The sequence below is a fragment of the Pristiophorus japonicus genome, chromosome 9 (assembly GCF_044704955.1).
Source record: "Pristiophorus japonicus isolate sPriJap1 chromosome 9, sPriJap1.hap1, whole genome shotgun sequence".
Classification (NCBI taxonomy): Eukaryota; Metazoa; Chordata; class Chondrichthyes; family Pristiophoridae; genus Pristiophorus; species Pristiophorus japonicus.
In genome coordinates this window covers 116,477,085-116,500,970 of record NC_091985.1, presented here as the reverse complement: position 1 = coordinate 116,500,970, position 23,886 = coordinate 116,477,085, and the positions used below count along the sequence as shown (strand labels likewise).

Here is a 23,886-nt window from a genome sequence, read left to right as displayed (position 1 = left end):
CCACACACTCTGTCTTGCCACATGTTTTTACTGACTTTGGTCAGTGAGAGTTTGATGCTGTCCACAGGCCTGAAGACTGATCAGAAGGCTTCAAGCAAAGACTTATGAATGAGATGGGCATGTCGTCTGTGAGATAATGTGTTTCAGGACTTCAGGAAGAAAGGGAAGGTTGGAGAAGGGGTTGTAGTTTGAGAGGATAAACAGGTGAGGATAGGATTTTTTTGAAGAAGAGCATGTGGTAGGAACTGAGCCAGAGGACGGGGACAGGATGCTGGTCAGTACCATGGCACTGAGTAACGGAAGCTGGAGCAGATGGGAATGGTCGATGGTGGGCTTTGTGGAAGTGAAGTTAATCGACAACAAGGGAGAGATGGTGGGGATGCAAAGACAGGACCAGCTGAACAGCTGACCTTGATCTTGGACCCAAAGTACACGATCTCCACACATTTGGTGTATGAGGTGGGGTGAAGGAAGGTGGCTGGAGAACACGATTTGTGCTGAGTTTAGAGTTTTTCTTGTTGTCCTGGATGGTAGAATAGAAATCTTGGCTGTGGGGAGGGAGGGAGTGATGGTCGATGTGAAAGGCACTAAACTACTGAAGGAGCAATGTAGAATGGCCCACCTGCAGAGAATCCTGCCAGTTCAGTTCAGCAGGTCATTGAAGATTATGGATGGTGAGCTCTGCCTCTCCATCTCCTCAACTTTTATGTTGGTACGATTTCAGCTCTGTACCATGTGTTCCACTCATGCTCACTTTCTTGTACTCGGTGGGCGGAGGGGTGGTGGCAGTTCACTCTCTCGTGCACGGAGTTGGGGGGTGGGGGGGGGGGGTTCGCGCTCCGGCGGTGGCGGGGGGATCTCACTCACTCTTGAGCCCAGAGCGGGTGGGCTCGCTCGCTGTCAAGCCCAGAAAGGGGAGGTGTTATATGATCAAAGCCTCTGATTCAGTTGGGGGTGTGACTGGCAGCTTCTGTAGATTGAGGGCTGGTGTTTGATAATTGCTCTCATTTTAAAATAACTGGTGATGTTTGGCCTTCAGATTGTTACCTCTTTGTTTTCCAGGGAGGGTCTGGTGGTTTTGACAGCAGCCTGGAACCATGGAGACGTTCCGTGCTTAATCTACTACATTTTAGCCACTGTCAAGGATAATGGCTATCACATATCCGATCAAATTAGAGTGGAGGTCACTGAATATTGTCCAGTATACCAGGTAATACTTGGATACTGTGTTTGTATTCATACATTTATTGTGGAACTCACTGCTACAGGAACTGGTTGAGGTGAATAGCATAGATGCATTTAAGAGGGTGCTGAAAAACACGTGAGCGGAATAGAAGGATATGCTGATCGGGATAGATTAAGTAAGATGGGAGGAGGCTTGTATAGAACATAAACACTGACGTGGGCTAGTCGGGCCGAATGGCCTATTTCTGTGCTGTACATTCCATGTAAGTCTATGTATGTTGGTTTAGAACTTAGAATTTCTCCATTAAAGGTGTTATAAATACACATTGGTATCGCCTGGGTGCATTTTTAGAAAACACGAAAGGAAGATTATCAAATTGACATTTTGTTTGACTGTGCTTGTAGTTTTTTGGCATGTAGAAAATTAAAATTTACCATTCCATTTTTCTAAAAACTAATGAACTAGAACATTTCACTTGTTCAACCTGATTCTGCAGGATTGCAATCTGTCGCATCCCCAACATGGATTTCCAAATAATGACTGGTGCTTCAGTGTGGAGCAGTGACGAGCTCTGATGGGGGCTGGTTGTGGATACCAGCATGAGCAGCTTGGACATGGTGGCAGGTGCGGGGGAGAAGTGAGGTAGTCTGGGGTGCGGGAATATTAGGATAGGTGGCCTGAGGGAGGGAGGGGGAGAGATGTGCCCTGACTGAACACACAGCCTTCCCCAAGTACTCGTAGGGAAGTGGTGAGACTGAGTGAGGGAAGGTGAAGTAGAGGCAACATATAATGTATTTATCAGAAAATGGCAATACAGATGCAGCGTCTAGAATCCAGGACCGACATTGTTCCGGATTCCGCGTTTTTCCGGACTTTGGAACATCTTTCTGATGTCACGAATCCGGAAACACCCGAGCCCAGGTTCGGGTATTTCCGGATTTTGCAACATCATAGAAACATAGAAAATAGGTGCAGGAGTAGGCCATTCGGCCCTTCTAGCCTGCACCGCCATTCAATGAGTTCAGTAACTGGTGGGGGCGGGATGCTTGCCGAGGAGCTGTTCGGGCCGCCGGCCCCGCTGCCGAGGAGCTGGTCGGGCGGGGGCCCCGCTGCCGAGGAGCTGGTCGGGCGGGGGCCCCGCTGCCGAGGAGCTGTTTGGGTGGGCCAGTGAGGAGGCCCCGAGGTAAGGGCAGCGACGTCGAGGTCTGAGGTGAGACAGCGACGGGACCTCAGTCAGCGGGTCCGGATTCCGGACGACCCTACCACCAATCGGTCTGGATTCCAGAACTCCGGATTTTGGACGCTGCACCTGTATACATTTGAGAATGATCTTTCCACTCGATGCATTGCTGGAGTTTCAAACCATGCATTAACGCTTGTAGCTGCAGGAAGGGTTATGACGATTGTGGTGTTTGAATGTCCCTGCTGTTCACATACTTGTCTTTGTATTGGACTGACTCTGCCGACTTCGAACGCTGACTAACTTTGAACAACTTCATTTCAGCCACATGAGCTGCCATGCCAGCGGTTCTTGATACCAGATTATTCGAGCCAAGCTGCATACCTCTACACGCACAATATGGTGTTTGCGTGCTGCACGGGGACAGGACGAGCAGGTCTGCCCCAGGAGAAACTTACCCTGAATATGCCAGGTATAATTTCACCAAAACGTTAATCACTGGCTCATTGTTAAATATATTTGGGCAAAGCAGTTCTAAATTGACAAATTCTTGGAAGCTCCATAGATGTCTGATGTAGGACATTAAATTCACACTGGGGCACTACTGCTAGCTTCTCTGAGGGGTGGGCCAAAGTATGAGAGGAGTTTTACTCGCTGGCTGATGATCTCAATGTGTTTAATGTTGGTGCTCGACCCCTAATATACTGAGACTCTGCTCCCAGCATAGAGTCTCTTCATGGGAGCACAGGAATAGAGGATTGTGCAGGCTGGCCCCCCACACCCCACTCTTGTATCTGTACCCATCAAGCCAAACTACTCCAGAGCAAAGTCTCCCAATTCCAAACTCGGGTATCCAGATTAGACAACTGCCACTTGTATTTATATAATGCTTTTAACATTAAAAATCCCCAAGGTGTTTTAAAGAAGACACTGGTCTGAGTCTTGGTAGAAGAGTTCAGAGAGGACTGAAAGCAGGGTTGGAAAAATTTTAAGGTGGGGAGGAATCCCAGGCAGTAGGGCCAAGGGAGCTGACTGCACAGCTGCCGATGGTGGAGTGGTACGAGTGGGGACGCACAGGAAGCCATAGTCTGAGGATCAATGGGCGTGAGGTTGGCGAGGTTACTTAGGAGGGTGTGTCAGAACCATAGAGGGGTTTGTAAACCAGGAAAAGAATGATTGAATTTAGTGTGTTGTGAGGATGGAACTCTGAGATCGGCAAAGGTGGGCAGTGAATGAATCTCAGCGGTTGCATTTTGAAGAGCAGGACTGTAATGTTTCCCTGTGACTATGTGGATTCGGTGTACGGTTTGATGAGGATTTTAATGTTTTGGACAGTGGCTGTTTGTGTGGGGTGGAGCTTGGGAGATGAAGTTAATGAGTAACATCTCTCAAATCACTTAATCAAAATACTGAACTTTCTGCATCAAGTAGAATACGATAGTGTATTGTGTAAATTATTCCTTTGAAATTGCCAAACATGCATGCTGCTGAATCCTTTGTAATGGTATTATTGAGGTGTTCACAGACCAGGTCTTCCTGGCCCTTACTACCAAGAGATGTGAACTCTCAAAGCATCATTGATTCTACAGTAAAGAACAGAAAGCTGTGGATTCATGTATCGGTTTGTATGTGGGTTAATGTTAATGTATTGGTTTGCATGTTAATTGTGGAATGCTGTCACTGTTGATTTTGCAGGCGATGGTATCCTGGGTGCTGGAAGTTTTGCCGGATCGCCCGTCCTCTTCTGCAGGAACAGTGGTTTGGTTGCCGCTCGCCCAAAGGAAAGTGCGTCGATGTTACCTGAAAATATTGAAGATTCTCTGGCCTTATCGGCCTCTGAGGCAGCAGTGCAGGTAAGGTGTGACGGAACCTGGTTAATGCACAGCTGCCATGTGTCACCATTATGTGCTGTGTATGATCTACAGTGTGACCACAGTGAGTGTGATGTGTGGAAACTAATGGTGCCTGTGTGTGTGTGCCTCAAATTTTCTTTCACAAAAATAGCTTTTAGCGTTATAGAAATTTGCAGTGGTTAACTTGATATAAAGACTAGTAAGCTTGAAAGCAGGTGTAGTTGTGAATAAGTAAGATTAAAAATACACAATATAAATTCTAGGATGACTTTTTTTCTTTGATTCCACTTTGGTTGCAGCCCTTTCCTTCCCTCGGGCACGCCGGATGCATTACACATACTGGTCTGCATGGTGGTGTTGCATTGATGGAGATTCACAGTTAATTACTGTGATGTAATGCCAAGTTAGATTAAAAATTGATCTTTTTTCTAAGTGTGATGTCAGACAACCATTTGAAAGAGCAGAGATGGAGCCACAGGAGGATAAAACTAAGATGTTGAAAACTGCCTTTGTGATGTATTGCAGGTAAGACCAGGTGATGGGAATCTTGGTGCGAAATACAGATGTTTTAAGATTGATTGTAAAGATTGTGCAGCACAGATTCACCAGGGCTCAGAGGGTTAAATTATGAGATCAGGTAGCATAAACTTGGTTTGTATTCCCTTGAGTTTAGAAGGTTGAGGGGTGATCTAATCGAGGTGTTTAAAATGATTCGATACGGTAGATAGAGAGAAACTATTTCCTCTGGTGGAGGAAATTCAGGAGTGAAATCCGAAGCAATTTTTCACACAAAGGATAGTGGAAATCTGGAACATGCTTCCCAAAAAGCTGCTGATGCTGGGGGTCAATTGGACCTTTCAAGGCTAGGTAAACATCTCGAGAAATATAGGCCCCAAGTTTCGTCCCCAGGCGAAAACGGCGCACCTCCGAGCTGGGCGCCTGTTTTTCGCGCCGAAAACTGCGCCTAAAAAAAAAAAGTCCGATATTTTCGAGCTCCTTGGAGCTCGATGTCTGCTTGGCGCAGCGCGCTCTTCGCAGCAGGGGGCAGAGCCTAACACTCGCGCCAATTTTCTAAGTAGCGGGGTCGGGTACAATTTAAATTAGCCTTCATGGTGCCGGCAACCCTGCGCGTGCGTGTTGGAGTGTGCGCGCACGCGCAGTCTCACACAAACATTGGCACTCGGCCATTTTTTAAAATACTGCAGAAAAAATGAAGATTTGTTTCTTGGACCCCTGCAAAGGCTTGTAATTAAATTTTTTTGATATTTCTGTGTGTGAGGGAGTGCTTTTAGCAGCACTGCTGAATAAATCACCTGCTGAAATCAGTGAGTTCAGCTTTTCACTGCTAAACTTGCAGAACCGGTCTGCATTGGTGCATGCAAATTAAAGGACTGTGTGTTTGGAGAAATAAGAGTGCCAATTCAACTTTGCAATAATACGTGGTGTTCACAATGCAGCACCCATTCTGCAAATTTAAATATAAAACTGTCGATGTGGCTGCCTCTCCCTGTCCAAATGGCCTCAGTCCCCCTCACAGCTCGAAGGCTGCTGCTGTATCTTCGGCTGCCGGCCAGCCACTGATGCCGCTGATATCCTATGGCCAAATGGCCTCACGTCCGTCCGCTGCTGATTCTTTGGCTGCCGACCAGCCACTGACGCCACCCCTAAAGTGTGGCCGAATGGCCTCAAGAACCTTAATGAGCTGCGTGTGTCTTCGGCTGCCGGCCAGCCACTGACGCCGTTGCTATCTCATGGTCGAATGGCCTCACATCGGTCCGCTGATTCTTCGGCTGCCGGCCAGCCACTGACGCCGCTGATATCTCATGGCCGAATGGCCTCGGGTCCATCCGGTGCTGCTTCTTCACGGCCAGCCACGAAGAGAATGAAGGCCTGCCTCAAGCACTGCAGCTCAGCTCGAAGCTTGCTGCCGCTGCCGTCGAGACACTGACGCCACACCGCTGCCTGACTCCAACATGAAAGGCCTGCCTGAAGCACTTTCACACAGGTAGGAACATGGTTTATTTAATCTTTTCTTTGCTTATAAATTTTTATTCAGGTTGGATTTATTTGTATAATATTTGTATAAGTATAACTAAGGATTGATTGTAGAATTTAATGACTTCCCTTCACCTCCCCTCCCCCCCCCCCCCCCAACCTCGTTCCCTACGCCTAATTTGTAACCGACGCCTGATTTTCTAAAGTGTAGACAAGGTTTTTTCGAGCGTACAAAAATCTTCACTTACTCCATTCTAAATTAGTTTGGAGTAAGTTTTCACTCACGAAACTTTGAAATCAGGCGTAAGTGGCCGGACACGCCCCCTTTTGAAAAAAAATTCTGTTCCAAAGTGAAACTGTTCTAACTGACTAGAACTGGAGCAAACTAAATGTGGAGAATTCCGATTTCTAAGATACTCCATTCTACACCAGTTGCTCCTAAAAATCAGGAGCAAATCATGTGGAAACTTGGGGCCATAGGGTTGAGGTACAGATAGCCGTGATCTAACTGCACGCTGGAAGAGGCTCGATGGGGTGATGTTCCTATGTACTTTTGAAATGGAACATTTAAATGTTAGTCAGGTTGTTGGTTTCAGACTGGGGGGGGTGCAAATATTATAACTGCTCGTATCAGCTTTGTTTGTGAAATATAGAATATGTTTCATTTTAAAAAAATCAGACTGTGGAATCACTTGTTCATTCTGCAATTTGAATTACTTTTTAATAATTTTAACTTTCAGAAAGGATATTGTTGGTGCCCAGGCCTTGTTGGAGGAAATCTTCCCATACAATGCTGAAATGGGACCAGACTCTGACCTGGACATTGCTGTGGCACAGATCAGTCTCGATCTGATCAATGATTATCCTGCCTGTGACCCACGCTGGGCTGAATCTGTACCGAATGGTAAGGTTTTGTACTGGAAAGCTGCACCATGGATTTGTTGGAATATGCTGGTTATCGGATAAGTAAACATGAATACTGTTACCAGGGTATTGATAAACTCTCCAACCTGTCCACTGTTTCCCTGATGCCGCACAATCCCCTCATACTGCTGTGTGATCACACTTGATAAATTCTCCGTTGCTGCTGCAATGACTGAGTGACTGGTTACAGCCCCATCGAGTGTCTCGTGAGATTATCGTTGGTGTGCGCCTCTTTTGTGCAAAACATTTCTGATCTCCAGCGGCATAGGACCTGAAGCTGGGAGAGGGAATACGACTTTAAACTTTTGTCAGCGCAGTCCCGGGATCCTGAATAAACTTAATGATGCGAGTACCTTTATCTTCCCCCACAGCCCAGCTGAAAACGTGATCTGTGAACTACCACATCTCTCTTCAATTCTACCCAGGGTTTCCATGCTTGCTGCAGTTGCTGCACGTTCCTCGGGGAAACACATTGTGCTTGTGGGGTTTGGACTAATGTCTGTGTGGGTCCCAGAATTTTGAATGGGCAAAATATCTTCCTGATTCTGCCATAGAACTTCTTGCTGGTATATTTTCTGCTCCTGTGCCCACAGGAAAGAACGCCCAGTGCAAAGGACGGAAGAGAATTCTCTCACTGCTGTAATTATCACTCTGCAAATTAAATGCTTTGTTTATCAACACTCCTTCTTTACCTCTTGTTGCTGACTCTGATCACAGAATGGTTACAGCACAGAAGAAGGTCATTTGGCCCATCAAGCCCGTGCCGGCCTGCTGCAAGAGCACTTCAGTGTGTCCCACTCCCTCGCCCTTTCCCCGTAGCGCTGCAAATTTTTTTCTTTCAGATACTTGCCCAACTCCCTTTTGAAAGCTGTGATTGAGTCTGCCTCCACCACCCTTTCAGGCAGTGCATTCTAGATCCTAGCCACTCACTTTTCTCATGTCGCCTTTGGTTCTTTTGCCAATCACCTTAAATCTGTGTCCTCTGGTTGTAACCCTTCTGCCAATGGGAACAGTTTCTCTCTATCTACCACTCACGATTTTGAACACCTCTGTCAAATCTCCGCTCAACCTTCTCTGCTTTAAGGAAAACAACCCCAGCTTCTCCAGTCTATACATGTAACTGAAATCCCTCATCCCTGTAATCATTCTCTTAAATCTTTTCTGCACCCTCTGTAAGGCCTTCACATCCTTCCTCAAGTGTGGTGCCTAGAATTGGACACTGTACTCCAGTTTAGGTCGAACCAGTGTTTTATACAGGTTCATCATAATTTCCACACTTTTGTACTCTTATGCCTCTAATCATGAAGCCCAGGATCCCGTAAGCTTTTTTAACCACTTTCTCAACCTGCCCTGCCACCTTCAACGATTTGTGCACGTGTACCTCTGGGTCTCTGTTCATGTACCACCTTTAGAATTGTACCCTTTAGTTTACATTTCCTCTCATTCTTTCTCCCAAAATGTATGATGTGGGAGATTCTTTGTAAATGGCAGATGCTTCCTGTCTGATGTGAGGAATTGAAGGGAGATAAACCTGAATGATTCCGATTATTGTGCAATCTCCTCGGCATGTTCTTCTGCTGAATTCTCTTGGTATGATGTCGGGTTGTGTGCTTGGAGGAGATCTTTTGCAAACCAGAATTATAACCACTTTATATGAAGATTGCGAACGATGCTTAACTTTGAGATGCTTCTCTTAATTTATTAGAGCAATGCAAGGTTGATGAGCTGTATGTATATTGTGTTCTCTTCACAGATGGAAGTAGGTTTAGCAACACCTCTCTGCTACTGCTTCATCAGCTGGAAGATAAGATGAAGGCCCATTACTGTTTGATGGAATTTCTTCAGGATGTAAGTTTTAGTTCAAAGAAAGAAGAACTTTCTTTTATATAGTGCCTTTCATGTCCCAAAGCATTTCACAACTATTGAATTACTTTTGAAGCCCAGCCACTGTTATGTAGACAAGTGCAGAAGCTAATTTAGGCATCGCAGAATCCCTCAAACAGCAAATGAGATATATGGCCAGTTGTTCCGATTTTGGTGGTTGTGGGAGGAATGCTGGCCAGGCATTTTGCCTCCCTCCTCTCTTGCATCCACATGAACAGCGTACGAGATCTCGATTTAACATTTCATGCAAAAAGCAGCATCTCTAACACTGCAGTCCTCCAAACTGCTCGTGTCCTGGAGTGAAGCTTCAATCCATGACCTGCTGACTCGGGTGAGAGTGCCATCACTGGGCCACGGTCACATTAAGCAAAGTTTCAACAGTAAATCCATTTGAATTTTGTGTTCCCTGCACCGTCGTCTCCCCCAACAAAGACAAAACACACAAAATGATAAGGGAATGGGATTAGAGTAAATAACTACAGTTTAAAAAGCTAGCGCCAGCACAGGCATGATGGACCGAATGGTCGTCTCCTGCGTTATAATTTCAGTTAAAGAATGACTGGACTTCGAAGAAATTTTTCATGCTGTTTAGCATCGAATGTGTTGATCCGAATGGATTCTTCTTTTTTTTTAATTTAGGTGGAATTACTAAATCGCCTTGAGACTGTTGTGGTGCGTGGAATCCCTATGGCAACCCGCCTCTTGCTCTGTGAACATGCCGAGAAGCTCTCTGCCGCTATTGTTCTGAAAAACCACCACACCAAGCTTCCCGACCTTGTAAATGCAGCGATTAACTATGCTCTGACCAAACAGAATGAGGGCATTCCACCGAACCTGACCCCAGCTGATGTTTTCTTCAGGGAGGTACGGGTTTAACGCTCTGTTTAGGTTACAGCGTTTAGAGGATGTGAAATACATCGATGGAACAATTACTGCTATCTGAAAAAAGTACTAGATTAACCTTTTAAGATGAAATTGTGTTTTATTTCTAACATTAATGAGAAAGTTTGGTGCTAAAGCATTTTTACTTTATACACATTACAACTTGTGACCTGCATTGCCCGGTTGTCTGTGATTTTGGCAGATTGGTCAATAATGACCATAAGTAACGATTTTCAACACACTATTAAAGCCTGACAAGAAGCTTAATTGGGTAGGAAGGGTGAGTGAGCTTGCATTTATATAGCACCTTTCATGTCGGAACGTCCCAAAGCCTTTTACAGCCGATGAAATACTATTTTAAAGTTTAATTACTGTTCTAATGTCGGAAACCTGGCAAGCAATTTGCGCACAGCAAGCTTCCACTAACAGCAATGTGATAATGAGTTTTAGTGGTGTTGGTTGAGGGATAAATATTGGCCAGAACATCGGGGAGAACTCTCTTCTTTGAATAGTGCCATGGGAACTTTTCCGTCCACCTGAGAACAAGTGGGGCCTCGGTTTAACGTCTCATCTTAAAGACTGCCCCTCCGAGGGTGCAGCTCCCAAGAAACCACAACCGTCTGATTTTGAAGTGAGAGTTTTCCATTGGCGCCAAGGCTGAGATTTAGAGGTTTTCTAGGCTGGGGTGACTTTGAGATTTCTTAGCAAGGGCCATTTTGCATATGGAGCCCGTATGGGTCATTGCAAACCATTGCAGAACACTGAATTCAAGTACTACTTTCTTGGGAAGTACACAATTTTTGTCACTCACTAAAAGATGCCAAAGTTAAACTAAAGCAGCCAGTCTTCCCAGCCATAAAAGGGTAAGAATAAACATTGCTTTATTGAATTGCATTAAAATTGCAGTCATTCAGCCCAATGCGCAACAGTTTACCTGACAACAGGTTATTCTGGAGATCACTTGTATGTAAACATGGTGCCACAATGTACCTTTTCTGCACAGGTCTCCCAGATTGACGTGGCATTCGAATGCTTGTTAGAGGAAGAAGAACATTTTTTGGAGGATAACAATCCACTAAGTCTGGAGTGGGCACAGATAGTTATAAATGTTAACAACATCTTGAAGGTACAGCATTCTCCCAATTTACAATTTTTAACCTATAAGTTCTCACAGCCAGTTTGCTGAACCTCTACTGTGTAAGAAACCTGGGGGAAATGTTCTGTTATCTGATCTATATGTAAACGAGGATAAGAAGGGGCATTCAGATTTTAAGAGAAACTAGTGGGCTAGAAATTCCCCAGCCTCTCATTAGTTATTCACTATTTTGTCGTTATTTATCAAATAAGAGCAAAAATTTCGCTAATTTTTAAGGGGGTAAATTTGGCCACAAAATACGGGGGTTCTTAAAAGGCGTTCCACGACGATTGGCGTTAAAAACCGTGATGTCGCCAACTTTAGCACGAGGCCTATCAACACGAAATATACAGGTCCTGGAGGGGGCGAAAACACACAAAATTGCCAAAAATCACAAAACATTTACAAGACCCTTAACTAAGTAATTGCAAAAGAATTAAAAAAAAAAAATAAAAACTTTAACTTTCCCTTTTTGCAGGTCTTCCTACGTACCGATATTTCTGAGGCTGCAACGCCTGCTTTTCTCTTGCGTTTTTTTCTTCCAAAAACACATTCGCCGAATGGCCAAACTTAAGCGGTGCGTTTTTTTTCGCGTTGCATATTGGTGATCCGCTTTTTGGCGACATTGTCAAAACGCTAAGTTTTGGGGAATTTTGTGCAATTCAGGTTAAGAACAAAAAAAGCACTTTAATGCGAATAATTCGTGTTTAAAACGTGCGTTAGACTGGGGAAAATGTAGCCCACTGTCTTCATCCAAGTGTTGATTTGAGCTCTCAATGCCGAGCTGTAAATTGCATTGTGATTAGGTAGCACATGCATCATCGGATGGAAATGGTGTACCGTGTTTCCGACTCCACCTCCTGCTCACATTCAGCCAGCTGTCTCTCGCCTATTGGTTCTGTGCTCCAGTGCGGCCCGTTCAGAGGTCCGGGGCAAGTTAGCTGCTGACTCTCTGTGTGGTTCAGGCTGTGAGCTGCCCAGGAGGAGGAAGACCAATATAAGATCTTGTTTTAACTATTCCCGTTGTTCCTGCCCCTTCCTTTGAACAGAGTATGTTGTTTTTAATCTGTGAGCCTGCATGTTGAGCAAATGCACCAATTTGTTATACTGGTGATCAGGAGCCCTGGTTTTACACCCTGCTCCCCTCACACTAACTGAAGACAGTTCTAGTGCTGCCGACTATAGTTTGGATAATACAGGTGGGGGGATGATCGACTAAAGTCCCTGCTCTTGAGGTGAGGTATTGGAGGGCTGGTTGCTTGTGCCCTTGGAGCCATAACTTTGTTCATAGTGTGACCCAGGAACCACCAAAGGCCTCCACAGGACTGGCTGTTTACATCTTCATGAATGGGATGTTGAGAAAGCTGTTCTCTTCCCCTATTGTCTGCAGCCAATATGGGTAGTAATTCAAGCTAATAATCTACAAACCGATTGAGGAAGTACAATTCATCCCAACAAGCTATTTAATCTGTGAACAGTGTGTAAGACTTGGCTCTGCCGGTTCAGTGAGCTAGAAGTCTACTCTGTCATGACAAATACATTGGCCCAGTGCATTGGAATACTAATGAGTTCATAGAGGCATCAATCAAAGGGCACGAGCCTACGCCCAGGGCGAGAGGCCAAATCTTCACCAGCTTACTGTAACTCGCCTCTTGCTGCAGTACACAGAGCTCTGGGAGTGACAGTAAACTCATCAGATAATTATCGTGAAGCAATTAAATAAGCTAATAAAATGTTAGGAACAATGGAGTGGAAGTGTACAAGTATGTTGGGCCTGTATAGCACTGGTCCAGTTGTCTCTTGTCTGTAGGAGCTATCAGGCCTGGTGACACACTAGAGGGTGATGTAACTTTCTCCTTAATTGTTGTGCAGGATATGTTGCATGTAGCTGTCCACCATCGACATAATAAAAGTTCATTTTATAAGTCAGAAGAAGAGTCTGAACAGGAGCCGGAGTACATTCCCTGGACAGGTGAGAAGGACTCTGTTGCTGATAGGATCATTGGGCAGTGTCTAGATTTAATCAGATTCAATGGGTTTCAGTGGTTTGGAATGTGTCTGATGCTGTGCGAGCTCTGCTGCAGTCTGTAGTTGGAACCATAGGTGAAGATTTGTTTCTTTTCTTAGTATAGAATGGTTAATCTCAGCTTCTAATCTAGAACTGAGCTCAAGCTTGCTGTGGCAGGCGATAACTATCCAAGTGCAATATGTCTGTTTATCAAGTAGTGTTGTGAAACTAGGGTGCGTTGTTCATAATTCACACTAGAGATGGTGATTGTGAGTTCTGCACCTTTCTCGAGCCATTCGCTCAAGGTGGGCTCATTCAGTACATTCCATCTTCATCCCTGCTTCCCCCACTCATTCCCTCCCTCGCTCTCTCCCTCCCTATGCACAATCATTTTGGGAGGGTTTGGGGAAAGAATGCAGGGGAGCTGCTTCCTGATTCTGCCTGTGCAGTTTTTGAATATCACTGGGAGCCTTGAGTTGCCACTTTGAACCTCCCTCTGCTTTTTTTCCACTGTGTGAAAGTAACAAACTCTACTTGTCACCTGTCAATATTGAGTTCAGGAGTTTGTTACATAGGAGTCACTGGAACTTGGTGATGTGCAAGCGTATGGAGCAGCAGAGAGGTAGAACATCAGGTAGGGGAGGAGGGCTGGATTTAAGATATTTGACATAAGTGAAGATGAGGTTAAATTTTTTTACACTGAGTTATGATGATCTGGAATGCATTGCCTGAAAGGGTGGTGGAAGCAGATTCAATAGAACTTTCAAATAGAAATTGGATAATTACTTGAAACTGAAAAATGTGCAGGGCTATGGGAAAGAGCAGGGGAGTGGGATTAATTGGATATCTGAGCCCAGCACAGGCACGATGGGCTGAATGGTCTCCTGGGCTGCATCATTCTATGAACTTTAGTTACTCTGCAGAGAATGAATCTAATATGTGGAACCAGTGTTTGGAATTCTGCAATTGCTTATAACTCAGTTTATAAATGAATTGTGACACAATTTGCATTTCAGGCATTCATCATCTCACTAATTTCGGTAATCTTCCTCTTTGTTTCCTCTTTAAAGCATCCAGTGGTCCAACTGGTGTGAGGAATGTGATTGTACGGCAGACCGATATTGTTCTGAACAAGGTGCACCCACAAGTCGACACCGTTTTACGTAATACCCTTCTGGAGCAACTGGTGGCCCTGCTCGATTTCTATCTGGATGGCTACGTATGTCAACTTAAATCAGTGGACAAACCTACTCAGCAGGAAAGATACAATAAACTGGACTTGGAGTACACTCAGAAACGCTCACATCTTCTATCACAATTGCGTATGTACTACAATCCACTTTTTCAACATTTCTCTCTAAGCTTATAGAGTAGAACTCTACACTCTTCAAACTCCACAGCTCCCGTGGACCTGATGGCCTGCATTCTAGGGTCTTAAAAGAGGTGACTGCAGAGATAGTGGATGCATTGGTTGTAATCTACCAAAATTCCCTGTTTTCTGGAAAGGTCCCAGTGGACTAGAAAACTACAAATGTAACGCCCCTACTTAAGAAAAGAGATAGACAGAAAGCAGGAAACTATAGACCAGTTAGCCTAACATCAGTCATTGGGAAAATGTTGGAGTCCATCATTAAGGAAGCCGTAGCAGGATATTTGGAAAAGCATGATTCAATCAAGCAGAGTCAGCATGGTTTTCTGAAAGGGAAATCATGTTTGACAAATTTGATGGAGTTTTTTGAGGATGCAACGAGCAGGGTGGGTAAAGGGGAACCAGTCGATGTAGTCTATTTGGATTTCCAGAAAGCATTCAGTAAGGTGCCATATAAAAGGTTATTGCACAAGATAAGAGCTCATGGGGTTGGGGGTTATATATTAGCATGGATAGAGGATTGGCTAACAGAAAGCAGAGAGTCAGCATAAATGGGTCATTTGCAGGTTGGCAAACTAGAAGTAGTGGGGTGCCACAGGGATCAGTGCTGGAGCCTCAACTATTTACAATTTATATTAATGACTTGGATGAAGGGACCGAGTGTAATGTAACCAAACTTGCTGATGATACAAAGATGGATGGGAAAGTAAGTTGTGAAGAGAATGCAAAGAATCTACAAAGGGATATAGATAGGCTAAATGTGTGGGCAAAAATTTGGCAAATGGAGTATAATGTGGGAAAATGTGAAATTATCTACTTTGGTAGGAAAAATACCAAATTATTATTTAAATGGGGAGAGATTACAAAATGCTGTGGTACAGAGGGATCTGGAGGTCCTTGTACATGAAACACAAAGTTAGCATGCAGGTACAGCAAGTAGTTAGGAAGGCAGATGGTATGTTGGCCTTTATAGCAAGGGGGATGGAGTATAAAAGTAGGGAAATCCTGCTACAACTGTAAAGGGTGTTGGTAAGACCCCTTCCTGTATGAAATAAGATTGCAACAAGACTACAGTCTTCTCAACTATCTGCAATGAACATTGAATATGTTGTCACAATATGATGCACTGAAAGAATGATCTTTGTGAAATGGTCAGTGACTGTTGCAGGATGAATTATTTTCAATGCTTAAGATTTTTAGATTCGAAAAATGTACAGATATTACTGCGTACTGCGTACAGTTTTGGTCTGCTTATTTAAGGAAGGATATACTTGCACTGGAGGCAGTTCAGAGCAGGTTCATGAGGTTGATTCCTGAGATGAAGGGGTTGTCATATGAAGAAAGGTTGAGCAGGTTGGGCTTGACAGGGTATATGCAGAGAGGCTGTTTCCCCTTTTGGGGAAATCTAGAACTAGGGACATAGTTTCAGAATAAGGGGTCACCCATTTAACACAGAAATCAGGAGGTATTTCTTCTCTGAGGGTTGTGAATCTTTGGAATTTTCTACCTCAGAAAGCTGTGGTGGCTGGGTCATTGAAACATAGCAAATAGGTGCAGGAGTAGGCCATTCGGCCCTTTGAGCCTGCACCACCATTCAATAAGATCATGGCTGATCATTCCCTCAGTACCCCTTTCCTCCGTTCTCTCCATACCCCTTGATCCCTTTAGCCGTAAGGGCCATATCTAACTCCCTCTTGAATATATCCAACGAACTGGCATCAACAACTCTCTGCGGCAGGGAATTCCACAGGTTAACAACTCTTTGAGTGAAGAAGTTTCTCCTCATCCCTGTCCTAAATGGCCTACCCCTTATCCTAAGACTGTGTCCCCTGGTTCTGGACTTTCCCAACATTAGGAACATTCTTCCTGCATCTAACCTGTCCAGTCCTGTATTTAAGGTGGAGATAGACAGATTTTTGAGCGATAAGGGTTATGGCAAGCGGGCGGGGAAGTGGAGTTGAGGCCAGGATCAGATCAGCCACGATCTTATCGAATGGCGGAGCAGGCTCAAGGGGCCATATGGCCTACTCCTGCTCCTATTTCTATGTTCTTGTGTCTTCAGCTCCTTCGATTGAAAACAGAATATTTCAGTATCTTATTCCCTTCAGTCAGTAAACTTTATTTTCCCTACTTATATGAGCGGCAAAAAGGTGGGTGTGAATTACTTCCTTATAAAGGTCAGTTGCTTAATTTTTCAGTTACGGGAATACCGTAATCAGTGAGGCTCCCACTCCCCCAAATTCCAAAGTAATTGTCTTAGACCTCGACTGGCTGTTAATTTAACCCTTGCAGTTTCCCTCCAACCCTGAAATAGGGGCGCCAAGTTAACCGGAGGCTGACTACTCTATCAAACCATGGCTCTCCCCAATTCACAGCCCCACATTTTCAGGTGGTATCCTGTGAGAAAGTGTGACTTGTGCGGTAGATTTTGAAGAAATGTGATATGCGGGGCTTGGAGACTGTTTGAAAAATGTGTGACCTTAATGTTTATGCTTTTAGTTTCTCTTGGGCAGCACCAGTTGACTGCTTCACTGGCAGAGAAATACTGTGACTTCGACATCCTGATACAACTGTGTGAACAGACTGACAACCAGACCAGGCTACAGCGCTACCTGAACCAGTTTGCAGATCAGGTTGGACCTTTCTACCAGTGTTCCTGTTCTATAGAATTATGGTCCATATAGATTGGTTTCTGATTTGTGCCCTCTTGAAACATCAACATTTCTTTAAGAGCATAAGAAATAGAAAAACAATAGTAGGCCACCTGGCTCCTCGAGCCTGCTCCGCCATTCAATAAGATCATGGCTGATCTGATCATGGACTCGGCTCCACGTCCCTCCCCGCTCTCCATAAACCTTTATTCCCTTATCACTCAAAAATCTGTATCTTCGCCTTACATATATTCAATCACTCAGCCTCCACAGCTCTCTGGGGCAGAGAATTCCATAGATACAACCCTCTAAGTTGTATATTTTAAAAACAAAACTCGTAACTTTGCTATAAAGGAATAACTTGCATTTCTATAGCTCCTTTCATGACCTCAGGACATCTCAAAGCACTTTACAGTCAACAAAAGTACTTTTGAAGTGCAATCACTGTTGTAAATGTAGGAAAAGCAGCAGCCAATTTACGCACAGCAAACTCCCACAAACAGCAGTAAAATACATGAACAGATAATCTGTTTTTGTGATGTTGGTTGAGGGATAAATATTGGCCAGGACACCAGGGAGAACTCTCCTACTTTTTGAATAGTGCTGGGCATAGGGGGCCTATGTTTAATGTCTCATCCAAAAGATGGCAGCTCCAACAGTGCAGCACTGCAGTCTTAGCCTCGATTATGTGCTCAAGGCTTTGGCGTGGGGCTTGAACCCACTATCTTTTGCCTCTGAGGTGAGAGTGCTACCCACTGAGCCACGGCTGTCACAGATTTTCTTTAAAACCAAAACCTGCTTGTGTTCGATACGAGCCAGATCGGTTACTCGAGAAGGGGAAAGACTGATCCAAACACTTGTTTTATTTAACAGAACTTTTCCGACTTCCTGTTCCGCTGGTACATGGAAAAGGGCAAAAGGGGGAAACTTCTGTCACCGCCAGTGTCCCAGCATGCACAGCTGGCCAGCTTCCTGCAGGCTCACGAACACCTCAGCTGGCTTCATGAAATCAACGTGCAGAACTTTGAAAAGGTACCGGATTTCGTTTTGTCTTGTGGCTCTCTAATTTTGAAGCTTGCATTGTTTAGATGTACTAATGTGATATCTTAGAATTAGAAAGAAAAATCTGTAAAGCCTGGGAATAGGGGCCGAAACAGAAAAAGTTAATATTTTAGGTGTAAATCCTTCATTGGGACCCTCAGGTTATTTTTTCTTAGGGTGTGGGTGTCGCTGGCAAGCTTGGCATTTATTTTCCGTCTCTAGTTGCCCTGAGATGGTGGTGCTGGGTCATGTGATAACGCTCTTCGATGGTGCTGGGGAGGGGAGGGTTCCAGGATATTAACCAGCAGCTGTGTCTTGTAGGTGTTAGCCTGATCTTGTGGGCTGTGTCCTTCTCGCTGGTGTAAGTTATGGGGCTGCGCGGTGCTGGCTGAGAGCATGGTGAGGTTTTACGCCCAAAATGTTAACCAGCTTTGCTCTTTCCAGATGCTGATAGACCCGCCGTATTTTTCCAGCAATTTCTGTTTGACACCAATGCACTATCCCCAGGCTGCTAATCAGCACCTCGACCAAGTGGCTGAGAGTAGCTCTGGATTTGTCTACACGCTTGGCCATGGCTATTTCATGGTCTTGAGGAAAACCAAGGGGGAATTGGGAAGGAAACGACACAAGACTATTTAAAAACAAACTTTCATTTTGCTTTTGACGCTGGAGTTGTTTGCGGCCCATTATTCAGTCCACACTTGCATGTACCAGAGTCTGAATCATTTTCACTTGTTGCAGGCTCACGGGACATTACTCAATCTGGCAAACCTGGAGACACGATATTTTGCAAAGAAGAAAACTCTCCTGAGCCTCAGTAAACTGTCTGCGTGTGCTTCCGATCTCCCTGAGGACCTTCTGCAAGAGAGGATGGAGGGTAAATGTCCCTTAAATATTCCTGTCTTGTTTTGTCATTCTCCCGTTGATTTGTGGTGGTTTCTCGCAGACACCAGAGTTTCTCGTAGCCAAGGGTCAAGCTCTTTGCTGCATTTGCCATCTCCACGCAGCTTCGGGTCCCAAGGGCGGACTCTCCAATCCGGAGGGCCCAGCGGGATGTACACACCAAATCTGGAACGGAAACCATCGCTGAGACCGACCCCACCTTCCTCTCTCTCTCTCGGTGCAGCCCCCCTCTCTCTCGGGGCACAGTCTCTGTGTCTCTCTCTCTCTCTCTCTCTCTCACTCGGGGTACAATCTCTCGCTCGCTCTCAGGGTACAGTCTCTCTCTCTCTCTCTCGGTGCAGTCCCCCATTCCCACCCTATTGGGATACAGGAGCCCACTGTAAGATCTTTGCTGGGATCAAATAACTCCGTCTAAACTGGGAGTCAAATCTGTGCCTTTCTGGTCCTTGACTTTGTACCATGTGAGTTGGTGTTACTCACTGTCATTAGGGGAGTTCTCCTTTTCCTATTCCAACTTACTGCATGAGGAGGAATGTCTTCACACAGATGCTTGTTAAGATCTGGAGTGCACCAATTGAAAGGGTGATGGAAGCAGATTGCATAGGAACTTTTAAAAGGCAATTGGACGTGTACTTGGAGGACTAATTAGCAAGTTTATGGGGGAAAAGGCTGTGGTGTGGGGACTAAATTGAACAGCTCTCTTAGAGCCAACAATGGCCGAATGGCCCCCTTCTGCGCTGCAAGTTTCTATGGCTTTAGTTTCCTCGCCCTGGCCCTCCCGCTAACATGGCTGGAAGTATATGAGGGTGTCAATGAATGAAGCCGTGCTGAATGTAGGGTCTGAAGTAGCAATGCAAATATTTACTGTGCTACACCTGATCTGGGACTGTTTGACATTAACAGAGTAAAATTAGAAATGTTTCATTGCCCAGAACTGACTGCTCACCCTCTGCAGCACAAACATTTATCACTAATATAAAGCTGCAAAAAGCAGATCGCGTCTGGGTCACAGCAGTGATGCTGGTTATTGGTGTTTGACAAAGCTTTTCATGTTCCCGATGCCTTGCACCTCTTTCTAAAGCAGAGTTTATTGTGCTCATTTTATTATAGAGCTGACTGCGCAAGAGCGATACCTTCTTCACCAGGAGACCCTGCCAATGGAGTTGCTGGATAAGAAACAGCTCAACATAGACACCATGCCTGTGTTAGCTGCTTCACAACTGATTAGTGTAAGTACAGTGGACAGCTTGTACATGAGGCTGTGACACTGCTACAAATGTCCAAAATCATGAATATGTAACATGTCATAAGGAATTATAGAAAGGACATTAAAACTATGGAGATAGCGCAGTGTGACGAGGATAGGAAACTAGTTATGGGGAGTGACATGGATACTGGGACTATTTGAACTGGAGCTGAGAAAGGTAAGAGGAGAATAAATAGAGATTTTTTAAATGTTACGGTTTTTGCTCGCGTGTATAGGGAAAGATCATTTCTTCTGGTTGCAGAGTCAGTGACAGGGAGTCATCAATTGGTAGTGAGGAAAGATACTAGGAGAAAGATCTTTATTTTTATGCAGGGGATTGCATGGAATGCTTTGTAACATAAAGTTTAAATACAGATAGAATGCACTGTTAATTAAATTTGAATAAAAACAGCTGGGGGTTGCAGTTAGGTTTTGTCTGTCTGCGAGAAAGAATGTGAACTTATCAAGGTCCTCAGGATGTCCCAAAGCTCCTCACAATCAATGAAGCACTTTGAAGCGCAGTCCCTGTTTCATTAGTGAATCTGTGCACAAGGTCTCACAAACAGTAAATGAGACAAATGACCAGAATAATCTGTTTATCATGGTGTTGGTTATTGGCGCAATGTTGGCCAGGACATTGGGAGAGTTCCCTGCCGTGGGATCTTTTGTATCCGCCTGAACAGAGCCACTGTTTAACGTTTATCTGACAGACCCCTCCGACAGTGCAGCGCTCCCTCAGTACTGCCCCTCCGACAGTGCAGCGCTCCCTCAGTACTGCCCCTCCGACAGTGCAGCGCTCCCTCAGTACTGCCCCTCCGACAGTGCAGCGCTCCCTCAGTACTGCCCCACCGACAGTGCAGCGCTCCCTCAGTACTGCCCCTCCGACAGAGCAGTGCTCCCTCAGTACTGCCCTGGATTGGGGCTTGAACACATGACTTGCTGACTCGGGTGAGAATGCTTCCACTGAGCCAAGCCGATACTCCTCCATTTCACCTGGGTAGAATTTGCAATTCAACGGTAATTAATTCAGATTAATATCCAATTTCTGCAGCTTTACATCAGTGATGACAACAGGAGCGCGAATGAATACGATTTCAAGAAGGCGCTTGATCTACTGAACTTTGTTGAGAAGGTACGGGGGAAACTCCAATTACTGGAACTGAAACTTCCTTGCACGCCAACACCAAATCACAAGTGTTGCAACTGAGTAGAAACTTTGGGCTCAAGTTTCGGCCTGAGTTGCTCCTATTTTTTTTGAGCAAATAGTTTAGAATGGAGCATCTTAGAAATTACAATTCTCGGCATTTAGTTTGCTCCAGTTCTAGTCAGTTAGATTAGTTCCATTTTAGAACCGATTTTTTTTTTTTCCAAAAGGGGGCGTGTCCGGCCACTTACACCTGTTTTGCAAGTTTAGGCAGCGAAAACTTACTCCAAAATAACTTAGAATGGAGTAAGTGGGGGGGCGCAAGAGTTTACAAACATTAAACACTTCACTTTTACAAATAAAGAGCCATCATCAATAATAAATGATAAATCAATAAATGATAAATCAATAAAAAATTAAGTTTCTACTCACCGACTGCAGCACCGGGAGCCCTCCAACAGCGTGCTCGGACGGACCCCCCCCCCCCCCCAGTGTCTGTCTCTTTCTCTCTGCCAGTGTCTGTGTTTCTGATGAGCAGGGGGGAGGAGGATAGAGGGGGGGAGGAAGAGGGAGAGGTGGGAGGAGGACAGGGAGGGTTGGAGAGGGGAAAGGGAGAGGAGGGGGAGGGAGGAAAAAGAGAAGGGAGGAAGGCGGGGGGGGGAGATGGGGAGGCTGAACGGGCCCCGCCGACGAGAGGAAGACTTTGGGTGAGGTCCACCCCCAGCAAGATGGTGGGCAAGCCCCGCCGAGGGGGAGGAGGGAGGAGGAACGACTGAACTGGAGGAAGGGAGGAGGGGGCAAAAGGAGCCGAACGGGAGGGAGGGAGGCCCGAGTCAGATCTTCGCCGCCCCGGTGAGCCCATTCGGCCAGGGCTTGGGGGCAGTGTGCTTCGGGCTCCTCCCACGCAGCCTCGGGGGCGAGGAGCTAGTGTGCATGTGCAGAGGTCCTGGCACTGTTTTCAGCGCCGGGACCTGGCTCCGCCCGCCGCGTGTTCTGCTGTGCTGCACCAAGGGCCTGGATCGACCGGACAGAGGAGAGAATACCAAGGTAAATAATAGGTGCCGTTTCTGTTCTTAAAAAGTCGGCACACCACACGGAGATGTGCAGTTCTAACCTTGGGGGGGGAAACTTGGGCCCATAATGAGCGTTCGTTGATATTTCACAATGTAATATTTGCTCTATATTTTAGGGTTAAATCTGATAATTGCTCTTTCCAAAAGATGATTAATTCCAAAATGTTAGCTGTAAGCATTTATTTTGTTTTGTCCTTTCCAGAATTATTTAGCCGATTTTGCCCTAATTAAACTTAGTGTTCTGGATACAAAGATTCTGTATTTCCTTGTAGCTGATTGTATCTGTTTTTTGTAATACTACCACAAAAATATTTTGTTATGCACTCTGAACCAGAAAAGGCATCAGGTCCATAGGCATTTGCCCCACTTCTTTACTGAACTCGCCTGTGTCTCTCCCTCCCACTTCCGGGACAGACACTGGGAAATCGCACAGCCAATTGAGGAAACCTGTCTAAAATTCCCTTCTGAGGTGATCGAGGTTGGGGCTGCCTGGAGCTCACCCAATCATTACCCAGAATCTCACTCGTCCTTTGCCATGACCTCATAGCTTTTCATAAATGCATCTTAGGTTTATTGAAACTCTTTATTAAAAAAAAGTTTCACTGCAACAAAACAAAACGCCTCATGTTCAAGTTAGGTTGTCTTTACAGTTGATTTCAGTTTTTAGGCCTGAGCAGGATCTGGTGGCCCCGTACTCATGTTTACTGTGTAGACTTTTGTGAAGAATGGTCACTGAGGTAATAGGGAAGAGGGGAGGCTGTGCTCAGGGAACTGCAACACTATGTGTGGGTGTCTTTAGGGGAGAAAACAAGGCCGCGATTTCCTGAATTGATGCAAACCTGCAGCTGCTCACCTTGTTCTGTAATCCCCATACACTACAGACATTGATGAGTTGAAAGTCCTCTTTTGAAGCAGTACTCAATCGTAATGCTGTAGAATACAATCTGTACCTCTTCCTACTTTCCCCATAGTTTGTTTCATGATTCCCAGCACCAGATAACTTGCCCTCTGTTTGTTTCCCCCTCTGAGGATGTGCTTCCTCTTTGCTCGACACTGTGGGTCCTGAGGCAAGTCCTGGCCACAGTGCCCATCTCCTACCAATGGAGAAGTCCTTGCTCATTAATGTACCACCGTTTTACATTCTGTGCTTTTAGAAAGTTGAAAACTTAGCAAACTATGATTTTCCTCAGTTCAAGTTGTCTTTGATTGCAAGATAATTTAATAATGGTGTTTATAATAATAATGACTGGGTAAATAGAAACAGACTGATTCTAGCAGTTGAAGGGTGTAGAGATATAACATTAAATGTATTGAGACTTAAAATAAGTTTATATTGCTCCGTGTCTTAACACTAGGGTTATGAGTCCATGAAATGCAGTACTTGAGTTAGTGCCCGAGGCAGAAACTGGAAT

At 45.1% G+C, this 23,886-nt stretch overlaps 1 protein-coding gene across 2 annotated transcripts in view; it reads left to right on the top strand.

Annotated features, from left to right (window-relative positions):
* The window catches only part of nup133 (nucleoporin 133), a 39,690-nt gene that overhangs the window by 14,242 nt on the left and 1,562 nt on the right, over positions 1-23,886 (top strand). For both annotated transcript variants that reach the window (XM_070889732.1, XM_070889731.1), the window contains exons 9-23: positions 1,063-1,210; positions 2,691-2,838; positions 4,062-4,219; positions 4,653-4,744; positions 6,955-7,118; positions 8,892-8,986; positions 9,662-9,886; positions 10,908-11,030; positions 12,912-13,011; positions 14,118-14,369; positions 16,916-17,049; positions 17,941-18,099; positions 18,850-18,985; positions 20,122-20,240; positions 21,309-21,389. In XM_070889732.1, coding sequence (XP_070745833.1) covers positions 1,063-1,210; positions 2,691-2,838; positions 4,062-4,219; positions 4,653-4,744; positions 6,955-7,118; positions 8,892-8,986; positions 9,662-9,886; positions 10,908-11,030; positions 12,912-13,011; positions 14,118-14,369; positions 16,916-17,049; positions 17,941-18,099; positions 18,850-18,985; positions 20,122-20,240; positions 21,309-21,389 — 2,134 coding nt within the window. The remainder of the gene's footprint in view (positions 1-1,062; positions 1,211-2,690; positions 2,839-4,061; positions 4,220-4,652; positions 4,745-6,954; positions 7,119-8,891; positions 8,987-9,661; positions 9,887-10,907; positions 11,031-12,911; positions 13,012-14,117; positions 14,370-16,915; positions 17,050-17,940; positions 18,100-18,849; positions 18,986-20,121; positions 20,241-21,308; positions 21,390-23,886) is intronic.